This window comes from Channa argus, chromosome 1 (genome assembly GCF_033026475.1).
Source record: "Channa argus isolate prfri chromosome 1, Channa argus male v1.0, whole genome shotgun sequence".
In the NCBI taxonomy this organism is placed as follows: Eukaryota; Metazoa; Chordata; class Actinopteri; order Anabantiformes; family Channidae; genus Channa; species Channa argus.
In genome coordinates this window covers 1,061,566-1,074,170 of record NC_090197.1, presented here as the reverse complement: position 1 = coordinate 1,074,170, position 12,605 = coordinate 1,061,566, and the positions used below count along the sequence as shown (strand labels likewise).

General features: G+C 40.8%; 1 protein-coding gene and 1 pseudogene across 1 annotated transcript; both read right to left on the bottom strand.

The window, feature by feature from the left end:
• Nucleotides 1-839: 839 nt before the first annotated feature.
• Nucleotides 840-11,378, bottom strand: LOC137102083 (toll-like receptor 13; annotated as a pseudogene).
• Nucleotides 11,379-12,226, bottom strand: LOC137128016 (toll-like receptor 3). Its single transcript, XM_067505707.1, has one exon. It carries the CDS (start codon nt 12,224-12,226, stop codon nt 11,546-11,548), a length of 681 nt encoding a protein of 226 aa, XP_067361808.1. The 3' UTR covers nt 11,379-11,545.
• Between the last annotated feature and the right edge of the window lie 379 nt (nt 12,227-12,605).

The window sequence follows — 12,605 nt, the reverse complement described above, 5'->3', positions numbered from 1 at the left end:
TCACTTCGCTAATGTTTCTAAGAATGCAGCAGATGAGCTGAGCTGATAGGTCATCACGTCTAAAAATAGTCACTTCAGTTATTTTTATTTAAATGATTTCCTTAGTCTCAAAAGAGGCTGAATCTTCAAATGTTATCTTATTACAAACTGGACATGTTACACTAGACAGAGAGCAAAATGTGATACAGACTAATAGAGACCACGACACCTGTCACTCTGTCTGCACCAAAAACTGTTTTGGAGAGAGAGTCGTCTACACAGCCCACGTGTTAGCTTGCATGTCACACACAGTATACATGTGCAGTGTTGCCAGATCTGAGCAAAACAAGCAAAGCGGTCTTTGGTAGGAAGCAAGTTGGTGCTAGTGCTAAGAGAAAAAAAAAGGCCAAACCAGGAAACATTTTCTCCCACGTTGCATTTCATACGCAAACTCTTGCATTCAATTCATGAGCCTTCTAAACGATAACTTCAATCATCTCTAAATTAATCTTACTGTCCACAATCACTGTACAAATACTAAAGCCAACACTGAAAAATCTTTACTCACATTTGTTTAGGTGTCACTGTGCTGCCCCGATTACCTTGTTCTTTTTTCGTCCAAAGACTAATAAAAATAAATTAGCCAGACACAACTCTTCACTTGGTGACATATTTCTTCATTCCATAACTGTAATATATCAAAGCCTTTAGTCCAACATTTCACTCACTCATTCTGTTGCTATGCTAATGAGCTAATCACAATTGCTAATCTCTGTGAAGTTTCTCTTAATGGAAACACATTCTGATCTGTCCAGTAAAATCCACCTGTACTGTCTGTAACTTCACGGGTTCAGGGATGTTCTCAGCATCCTGCTGGTCCAGTCAGCAGCTTTGTGTCTGTGGGAGCGTCTCCTGTCTCCAGAGCTCTGTGGACATTCTGCCAGAAGACTCCCGTGTGTTGTCCGGGCTGAGACCAGCTCAGGTAGGTGCGTCTCTTCACCAGCTTCCTCATGCGGTAGTATGGAGACAGCTGGTGGGCTGGGATGTCCTCCAGAAACAGCAGGATCAACACGTCCTTCTGCTCGTCAAACAGACGGAAGCTACAGCAACAGACAGGACAGATCAGGACAGACCATGATGGACCATTCAGAAGATTAAAGCAGGTTGGGGGGAAGTGATATGACCACAGACAGCTCATCTTTTGTCCTACATTCATACAACAATAATTATAAGACAGAGGACAGGATAATGAAATGTGGTGCCCCCACCTGGCCATCTGGATCTCTCTGGAGCACCACTCACTCTGCAGGTAACGCCGGCTGATCACACAGATGGTCTTCCTGCTGCCGTAGATGGCGTCTGTAATGTTCTCCATGATGGGCTTACCTGAGGAGAGGACGTAGGTAGAAACCACGTCAAAAGTCAAGACCGTGTTCACAGGATTTTTGTTGTAGAAAAAATTAGCTGGAGACAATATTTACAACCAACTTATCGAATTAATTCTAGTTAAAAGAAATTGAAAATGAAATGCATTTCGAGAAGGATGTGTTGTTTACCATTTAAATAATATGACATAAACATAAAAGATTCATTCATTCATTCATTCATTCATCTGGTACCTGGCCATAGTCAGTCTGAAACAGAGTGTTCAGACGGTTACAAAATTATCAAAACATCACAAATAAAATTATTTTCACTTACATAGGGATTTTCTATTTTACAGTTCTTTTTATTAATCCATTCACACACACACACACACACACACACACACACATCTTTCACCAGGCAAGGTACTCGCCCCTCTGTGGGGAGCAACTTGGGGTTCAGGGTCTACGTCAAAGACATTTCATCATATCACAATCAAATCAGTAAAATCAAATCTGCACGATCACACAATACAGTCTGTAACATGCAGCGTAACTCTTGCTTGTCATTTGCAAATTAGTGACTACTTTATATTTTTCATTTTGATATTTCATTACTGAGTGTCTGTAGAGTTCCTTATTGTGTCTTGTTTAATGATTGTAGGTAAGTGCAGAGCAGGTATTTCATTGCTTTTTGTATTGTAATACTTGGTAGATTCCATTGTATTCAAAGGTTTTTTGACATTTTCTGTGAATTTCATAGTTGGCCTTGAGGCTTATTGTGGAAATATCTATTTGATGGAGCTGAAAACTAAATCACCAACTTCTGGTCCTTTCGTGTTAAAGACAATGTAGATTGTAACATTGCAGACTGTGCTTTTTTTGTCTTTTTTGTCTTATGCTTGTACCAGACTTGACTTATGATACATTGTTCACAACTTTAATCTTTTTTGGGTTGTCCTACAAAGGTGGCTCTTACTCATATAAGAGTATTGTAGATTAACACTAGTTTATTCAACCTTCTCGTGACATGTACCTGGTTGGAAGTCTCTGTGGTGCAGACAGAGTCTCCAGCCCTGTTCTCCTTCGAGCACTGGAAGCATCTCTCTGTAAACCCAGTCCTCATCATGAACGTTGTAGGAGAGGAAGGCGTCGTACTGATAAAGAGCTCCCCTTTTCTTCTTCTTCTCCTTCTTCTTCTTGCTGTCATAGAGAAAGGCCTGGAAGAGGTAAAATGTGTAGACTAGTGGCCACCTCAGAAAGTGGTAGATGAAGGATGAGAGGAGAGTCAGAAGAACCAGACAGGTGCTGGAAATAAAGCAGAGGAAGCCAACATCTGTCCAACAGGACTTGACGTCAAAGTCCATCAACTTCCTTCCTTGTTGGGTCACAGGAAAGAAACAAGTGTACTGATAGGCATTAACAACCTGAGTTTGGTTGTTGCTCTTCACCCACTGGATAAATCCAGCATTAGAACAGTCACAGATGAACGGGTTATTGTCCAGGTCCAAGTATGTTAGTACAGGGAGAGACCGGAATACTGTGTCATCAATCACAGTGAGCTCATTGTCAGTCAGTTTTAAATATCTGAGTGCAGACAGGTTGGCCTGGGCCAGGAAATCCAAGGACTTGAGTTTACAGGTAGAGAAATCCAGAACCTGCAGGTTTGGGATTGGTTGAAACAGTTCAGCAACCAAATCTGACATGTCAGTATTCCTGATTGTCAGATTCTTGAGCTTATTGTTAAAGTGAAAAGTACTTGGATAGGATGCAGAGAAATAGATATTCTCAGCTGTGAATTCCTCTAAGTGCCTCATACTCTTGAGATTTGGGATCAATTTACTGAACTCAAACTCAGAGTAACCACTAGTGCAAATTACTCTGAAAACTTTTAATGACTTTAAAACATAGGAAGCTTCAAAATAATATGGATTTAAATTTCTCAAATTGTCATCACTACTGAAGTAGATGTTAAGACTTTTTAACTGCTGTAATTGTTTGATGTTATAGTACAACAAGGATAGAACAGATATAGTGAGAGATTCCAGGTTGATAAGTCCATTAAAGACCTTACGTGTTAATCTCACATTATTATTTGATACGTCCAAATGTTTTAAAGACCATAAACCTTGGAAATCCCCCTGTTCAAAATTTAGTACAACATTGTGGCTTAAATTTAAGAACATGAGCATCTTGGGTCCGAGTTTGAAGGCATCTCCAATTGTGTCCAGCAGGTTATTACTAATATCCAAAACCTTCAGATCAGCAAAGTTTTCAAACACACAATTGTTCAGCTTAGGAATGCGATTGGTGTTGAGATAAAGCTCTGTGAGGCTTGTTGTGTTGATGAAATCCTCACAGCCCAAATCAGAGATGTGATTGTCACTCAAATACAGGATCTCAAGGGTTGAGAGGCTCCTAATGTCTTCTGGTACTTTGGTGAGGAAATTAATGTTCAGTTTGAGGGACCTCAGTCTCTTCAGGGATCGTATAGATAGTTCAGTCATGCCATTATTGGATAAGTCAAGGTCACTGAGCTGAGAGCAATTAACAAGTTCTGCACTTAAACTGGTGACACTGTTGTAAGACAGATCCAGCTTCCTAAGTGTTGGCATTTTACAGACTGTAGCTAAGAGACCTTTGGAGATCACCTCCTCCATATTATCAAGTCTTAGATGCATCAGTGAGTCCAGACTCTGCAGGACATTTCTGATGTCTTCAAAAGTAATGGAAGTGTTACTAATAATCAGTTCCGTAATGTTCTTCAGTAAAGTCTTAGAGGGTATGCGCCATGTCATTCCACCAATTGGGGCACATGCTGAAAGATCTAGAGTTTGTAACTGAGGAAAGATCGGTGTTGTGATGCTGAAACTTTCCAACTTATTTTGAGAAACATTCAACAGCTTCAGGCCTGAGGACACATTAAGCCGCAGATCTTTAGTCTCAAAGGAGGAAAATAAATTATAACTGATGCTCAGCTCCTGTAGGTGTGGTAGTTGTAGGATGGGCTCAATATCAGAGATTTGTCGGAGCCAGTTGTCGAATAGCACCACAGTTTGTAAGCTGGTCAGGAAGTTAAAGGTTGAGGGCTGAATTAACTGAATGTTGTTGCTACTGAGGTCAAGTTTGGTGAGATTGGACAGTCCTTGAAAGACTTTGGCAGTCAGGTTGGTGAGTTGGTTATTGGTCATATTGAGCATTTTCAACGCACCCAGAGAGATGAAAGATTCGTCATCAATGTGAGCAATCTGATTATTCTGCAGGTACAAAAGCTCCAACTTTGACAATTTTTCAAAATCTTTCCTGTTAATCTCTTCCAGCAGATTGTTGAAGAGTTGGACTGAGTTCACATCTCTGGGGACATCATCAGGGACTGTAAGGAGTTTGCGGTTTGAACAGTCCACAAAAAGAACAGCCAGGGAATTCCCTGAGTAATCAATGGTGCAGTTTTTCAGTGAATAAGCCAATATAGGGTTTAAGTTTAGCAGGATTGACAGAAGTAAGACAAGAATTCTCTGTATAAAGAGCAAAGACAAACTTTCCATTGTTAGCATGCTGACAGTCAGGACCATCACTGGTCTTCGAGTCATCGTGAGGTAGAGATGATGTTGAAGGGTGTAGATCTGTAGACAACATCACGGAAATAAATAGTAAAAATGTCGCTCTTTAAACTTTCTCCCCTCTCAGAACAATATGGCATTTTGAAAATATGCAGTTCACTGTCCTACAGTCTCCACAATACATAGGCAGCTCTTGAACTCTTATTCTTTTTTGATTATTACTATTGATTATTGATTAATTCTACTTTAAATTTAAACAACCCTAATGAGGAACAATGAAACAGAATAAGACAACATCCCAGATAAGTAAATGTATTCAACACTTACATTTCGTCTGTCGAACATCACCTCTGTCGAAGCTCAGCAGTGAAGACAGAAGCTTTGTTTCACTTCTCATATATTTGCAAGACAGTAGCAGATGAGCTGAGCTGATAGGTCATCACGTTTAATAATAGTCACTGATCACCCAAGTGAGAAGCCTCCTCACATGTGAAAATCCTCTAGATTTCCATGTATGATCAGCGAGCACAGGAGCCACAACATGACAGAAACCCTAAGTTGTCGGAAACAGTGTTTTGTTTACAGCACATCTTGATGCAGTGCATCTAATAAAAAAAGGTTCAATTATTTGGCCACAGCAGCAGTTGAGCAACAGAAACGTCATCAAGACCCCCACTAAACCGGTGGGTCATCACTATGTCCTGTTGTTGCTCATATTAGGGATTCGTAATCAAGGTCAAGCTGCTTTCCCAGTGCTCCTTGACATGATCTGAACTGCAAACAATATAAAACTCCAGATGATGTCATCTGGAAGAGTTTTGTTAGCTAGAAGCAGAGAAATACTTTTAAACTTGCCTTTGGCTTCCCTGTATTATTTACACCCTAAACTAAACCTTTAGAAAGCAAGTTGAAAATTGGTGAAGTTGCGAGCTAATACGGACATTGCACTAGAGAGCGCAAAGGATAAAGTCCGGAAAATGTCGGCAGCATTTCGCTAGGATATTTACATTCACACATACGCCCCCTCCTAAAAAAAGTCTGGATAATGTCAGAATTCCAGTGCACGTCTGAATAAAAGAACAGCAGCATTCTGAGAAAGTTGTTTAAAATGTATTCAAAATTCCAGAGTACAGCAGAAAAAAGATACATTTTTAAAGTATAAATGTTAAAATATCATGTGAAAACTCAAAAACTATCCGAGTTATGTGAATACAAATTGGACATGTTACATAAGTCCTCAGAATCTACTGAGGGTAAAGTACAATCCATCAGAAATACTATAACTGGACTTCAAGACGCCCACGAGCCAAGAAATAAAAAACAGAAACAATTGCATTAAACTGTGATGCACTAGTACTCAGGAAATAATATTGGATGTTGTCTACATATTCTTCTCTTAAGAAGACCCTCAGAGAATGCGGAGAAGCTCATTTCTGTGTACTCTTATCTAGTTTATCTTAGCAGAAGCATGTTCTTATCTGTCCCCAGTGTTCCACCCATACTGTCTGTAACTTCACAGGTTCAGAGATGTTCTCACTATCCTGCTGGTCCAGTCAGCAGGTCTGTGTCTGTGGGAGCGTCTCCTGTCTCTAGAGCTCTGTGGACGTTGTGCCAGAAGACTCCTGTGTGTTGTCCGGCCTGAGGCCAGCTCAGGTAGGTGCGTCTCTTCACCAGCTTCCTCATGCGTTAGTAGGGAGACAGCTGCTGGGCCGGGATGTCCTCCAGAAACAGCAGGATCAACACGTCCTTCTGCTCGTCAAACAGACGGAAGCTGCAGCAGCACACAGGACAGACCAGGACAGAAGAGGAAGGACCAAGGTAAACCATGAAAGACATTTAAAGGACTGCATCAACACACTGGACTTTCACATGACAGAGCGCTGTTTGTATCCTTCTTCAAACGATAGTGTCTTTAAACTATCACCATAATTAAGTACAAGTTTGAATTCAGGCTATTTTTTGTTCAATCAATTAAGGCAATTTATGACTGTATCTATATAGAAACAATGCTATATAAATATATTATTCTAAGTTGTCTAACAGAAGGACTTTAGACACTAATTCAAAAACAATTATCAAACACCCCCTGTGTTTCACCCCAACATGGTACAATCTAATTTCACCCCACTACAAAAAGCTTTGGAGCCTCCCACTTCCTGTTTGACAGGCTGGACCTAGGCCCTGTTAGTGGGTGGAGTGGAGCACACACAAACATTTGGTAACTATCACGATGACAGTTTTCAATGTTTTTTTGTAAATTATGTCTTTTACATCAATTATGTTTTACTGTAAGTGGTAATGCTAAAGTCCAGAGGCCCTATGCTAACGTAATTTAGCTACAAATAAGATTGATGCAGTGGAGTCGTACACACAACTAGACACCAGCTCTATTGTGAAGGCTGGATGGAACAGCTAACAGAACTGGAGGTACTAGTGTGTCATGGCAAATCTGCTCCCTAGTCTGTGCAGGCCATGGGCCAGCTTCCTGTATGCTGTGTATACGTAGTCAGAGTCGACAGCGTACTTTTCTTCTCATGTTCACCTCACTCATCATCGTATTAGGGTTGTAATTTGTATAAGTTGTAAATACAAGATACTAAAATATACAAAGCATAAAGTTTAACTGCGTATGTTTCCTGCTGCTGGTAGAAAACGATGCTATAGGTCTTATCATAGAATGTTATTTGAAGGCTTTTTTTAATTTCTTATTTTGTTTGACTGTTTGACATTCATGTTTTATGCTTCGTGTATTTATTTTTTTGTGCGGGACTTGACATCAGCCTGTTACTCCCTTGCATACACATTGAAATTTGCCTATTATCCTGTCTTACTTTTAAGGAAGTGAAATGTGGTGCCCCCACCTGGCCATCTGGATCTCTCTGGAGCACCACTCACTCTGCAGGTAGCGCCGGCTGATCACACAGATGGTCTTCCTGCTGCCGTAGATGGCGTCGGTAATGTTCTCCATTATGGGCTTACCTGAGGAGACAACAGTGTAAGTAGAAACCCCCTCAAAATTAAAACCAGCTAGATCAGCTAGAGACAATATTTACAACCACTATGGCATTAATTCTGAATTCATTAGGAACCTAGTCACAGTAAGTCTCATACAAAATTGCTAAAGCACCACAAACAAAATAGTCTGCACATTTAAGAGCAAACTTGGGGTGTTTGTACACAACATACAAACATTCTCATTTCAAGTAAATTTATTGACATCAGTTTAGATGAGCATTAAAAGGCGACTTTTCCACGGACCACAAGGTTCGATCCCCGGCCTTGGCTATATGTCGAAGTGTCTCTGAGCAAGACACTGAACCCCTAACAGCCCATTCCCATTCCCAGCTGTGCAGTGCCGGTCCAAGCCCGGTAGAAATTGGGGAGGTTGCGTCAGGAAGGGCATCAGGCGTAAAAACTGTGCGCAATCAACATGCGGACAATGATCCGCTGTGGCGACACTGAACTCACGGGATAAGCAGAAAGGACATGCATGCATTTGAAAAACTCATGACATCACCTGGAGGAGTTTATCATTATTAGGACTTCAGATGATGTCATCTGGAGGAGCTCTGGAAAAGCAGGTTGACCTTGATTAACAAAACATCAACAAGATAACATAATCTGAACTGAAGGTTCCTCCAAGTGATGTCATCTGAAGGTGTTTTCAGCTAGAAGTGGGGAGAAATTTTAATATAGGGAACTTTAATGGCATTTATTTACATGTTCTACTCGAACTAGGACCAAAACAATTAAGTTGATTTTCAGGCTCAGCTCTCTGTGAGAACCAGGAAATGTTTTCATCTGATTCCCCTTTTTCAGCCTGTTATCATATTGCAATCATCTGCTCATTCGGGTAACTTCCCCTATGCTCTGTTTAGTCTGCCTCTTTTCACTTCTCCTCTTTGCAAGATTGCTTGTCCATTCATGCTCAACCCTCCAGCTCGTCTTATCTGTCTCAGAAGCCCACGTGGCGTTTGACCTGTTTCTGTCCTGACCTTTGCCTCTGCCAGACTCTGCCTAGTTCTGTTCTATCATCATTATATTATGGATTTCTGGATTGGAGTAAGGAGTTTTTCGATTGTGGATCTTGGAAATGTTCTGACTTATTAGAACACTGCTGGCCTGGCCCTGGACTTACTTCATGCTAGCTGTAACTTTTGTACTCTGGACCTCATTCACTTCTGAGCTGTGGCTTGCTTTAGTCACCGTGCATTTTGAAGTCTTGGTGTTTCTCGTCAGCCCCTCCACTCACCTGATCGGCTCCGCCTCCTTCGTCCCCCACCTGCAAATCCCCACGATTCCCTCAACTCATCTCCTCCTGCCTGAGCGTTACTTTTAATTAACTATCCACCTGTTCATACTGCCGCTGGGTGCAGTTGTACCTACTTCTGTCTGAGATGCTTGATTTCAATAAACGATCTCAACCAATCCTATAGCGCTGAGCATTTTCTACGTCCAAATACTTTACAGTACCATAACAGATAAGTTGACTGGTGTCACCTAATAATAACCTAATTACTTTTCTGTCTGACTGCCTAACAAAATTCTTGCGGCCCTGTAGACACTCTGCTAGGGGGTGCATGCCTTCCACCCTGACTGAGTGGAGCAGAGCAACATTGTGCATTTCGAGGCAACTGCTCAAACCTTTCAACAACAACATTTCAAGTAAAGTCACTAACGGTCAAATACAAAATCAAGAAATACAGAGACCACTCTCATTAAATACCAACCTGACAGACAGCAGTTAAGTTTTGTGCTCAAAGACTCAAATATGTGATTGCTGCAGCTTGATTAGAGCACAGAACTTACAAACTTGCTTCACCATCATGTGGTGCTACTTCTTCTCTTGTTTGAATACTGCAGATAAGCCCCTTTTTTTTGACTTTGACCCAACTTGATGTTCCCAATTTTTTCTTTTTTGCTGTGTCAAAGTCAGCAATCATCCCCTCCAACAAATAGCTTAACCAAGCTAACATTACTTCAACAATAACATTACACCCTAAGGTTTAAACATGGTGCCATGTATTTAAACTAGAAAGTCTTTTAGATTTCAACAATTGATTCAATTTTGATTCAATAACATCAGTCTACAATTATGTCTATTGCCCTTTTGCCATCATCCAGTGCTTTGTGCCAAGAAATAAGTATGTTGTAAGACAGCGTTTTATTTTTTATTCTGTGTCATTGTGTGTGACTTTGTGCAACTTGCATGCATCAAACTAACTAGTTGGTGACATGTACCTGGTTGGAAGTCTCTGTGGTGCAGACAGAGTCTCCAGCCCTGTTCTCCTTCCAGCACGGGAATCATCTCTCTGTAAACCCAGTCCTCATCGTGAACATTGTAGGACACAAAGGCATCGTACCTCCCTTCTTCTTCTTCCTGCTGTCATAGACGAAGGCCAGGAAGAGGTAGAAGCCATAGGCTAGCTGCCACCTCAGAAAGTGGTAGATGAAGGATGAGAGGAGAGTCAGAAGAACCAAACAGGTGCTGGAAGTGAAGCAGAGGAAGCCAACATCTGTCCAACAGGGCTGGACATCAAAGTCCATCAACTTCTTTCCACGTTCAGTCACAGGAAAGGAACAAGTGTACTGATAGGCATTAAAAACCTGAGTTTGGTTGTTGCTCTTCACCCACTGGATAAATCCAGCATTAGAACAGTCACAGGTGAACGGGTTATTGTCCAGGTCCAGGTGTTTTAGTGCAGGGAGAGACTGGAAGACTGTCTTATCAATCACACTGATCTCATTGTCTGTCAGGTTCAAAACTCTGAGTGCAGACAGGTTGGCCTGGGCCAGGAAATCCAAAGACTTGAGTTTAGAGTTTGAGAGTTCAAGCACCTGCAGGTTTGGGACTGACAGAAACAATATGGGATCCAAATGTGGCAAATCAGTGTGTCTAATCACCAGACTCTTGAGCTGGGTTTTAAACTTAAAGGTGTCTGGATCCAGTGCAGAAATATAGATATTCTCAGCTGTGAATTCCTCTAATTGTTTCATACTTAGAAGCATTTCCATCAACACACTCCAAACTGAGTCGCCAAACTGTTTGCCACTGTAGATAACTTTCAAAAATTTTAATGCCATTAAATGATAAAAAGCTTCAAAATTATATGGATTAATATCTTTGAATCTGTAATTACTACTGATGTAGATAGTAAGATTTTTTACCTGCTGTAATTCTTTAAAGTTATAGTACAGCTCAGATGGAACAGATATCCTGAGAGTTTCCAGGTTGTCCAGTCCTTCAAAGGCCATATGTATTAATCTTACTATGCTATTTGACACATTTAAATATTTTAGGGACCTTAAACCTTGAAAATCTCCCTTTTCAAAAACGGGGACAGAGTTCATGCTTAAATCCAGGAACGTGAGCATCTGTGGGCCTATTTTGAAGGCATCTCCAAATGTTGTCAGGTCGTTCTTACTCATATCTAAAACCTTTAGCTCATTAAGGTTTTTTAATATACACCTGTCCAGTTTAGCAATGTCGTTGATGCTTAGATAAAACTCTGTGAGATGTGTTGAGTGGATGAAATCCTCACAGCCCAACTCAGAGATAAGATTGTCACTCAGGTCCAGGATTTCAAGGGACAAGAGGCTCCCAATGTCTGGTGCAGCCTAAGCCTAATTCCATATTAACTCTTACATATGGTAAAAATTCGAACCAGAAACAGCTAACACTCTAAGGCTTGATGACATGTTCATCAGCAGATCTTTGCTCTCAAAGGAGACAAACTGATTTTCTACAATGCTCAGCTCCTGTAGGTGCGGCAGCTGTAGAATGGGCTGAATGTCAGTGATTTGTTGGAGCTTGTTTTCATCTAATATCACAGTTTGTAAGCTGGTCAAAAACCGAAAGGCTGAGGACTGAATAAACCATATGTTGTTGCCAGTGAGGTCAAGCCTGGTCAGGTTGGACAGTCCTTGAAAGAGGTTTGCAGTCAGGTTGGTGAGTTTGTTAAAGGCCATATCGAGCAGTGTCAAGGTGCCCAAGTGGATGAAAGATTCATCATTGACATGAGAAATCAGGTTTGAATGCAGATCTAAGATTCTTAAGTTTGACAAGTTGCCAAAATCTTCTCTGTTAATTTTATTGAGCAGATTGTTTGAGAGTGTTCTTGAGCTGACACCTCTGGGGATGTCGTCGGGGACTGTAACAAGATCACGGTTAGAACAGTCCACAAAAACATCAGCCAGGGGATTCTCAGAGTAATCCATGGTGCAGTTTTTTAGTGAATAAGCCATTAAAGGGTTAAAATGAAGCAGGAGAACAGTAAGTAAGACATGACGTCTCTCTACAAGGTGCAGTGACTCATTTCCCATTTTTGGCAGTCAGATCTTTAGTACAGTTTGGCTGACAGGTTTATATTCCACATTTGTAACTAACATGTACCGTAATTGCACAAATGCAATTTTGTTGCGCTTGTTTTAATGGTAATGAAGTTCTTGAAGCTTGAGCTTTTGTGAGGTGGATATTTGTTGTTGGCAATGTTGGTTGTTGGACATAAATCTGTAGGGACATGAGATTAAAATGTTACCCCACATTACTTGACCCTTTAAAGTCATATTTTGTGCTGCTTCACTTTCTTACTGAGAGATCAGAAAATTATTAGCACTTTGTTGCCTATACAATAATGAAGAAGCTAAAACCAGAAGATTTGCTTTGGTTATTTTAGCATTAAGAAATCCAACCTGTGCAACA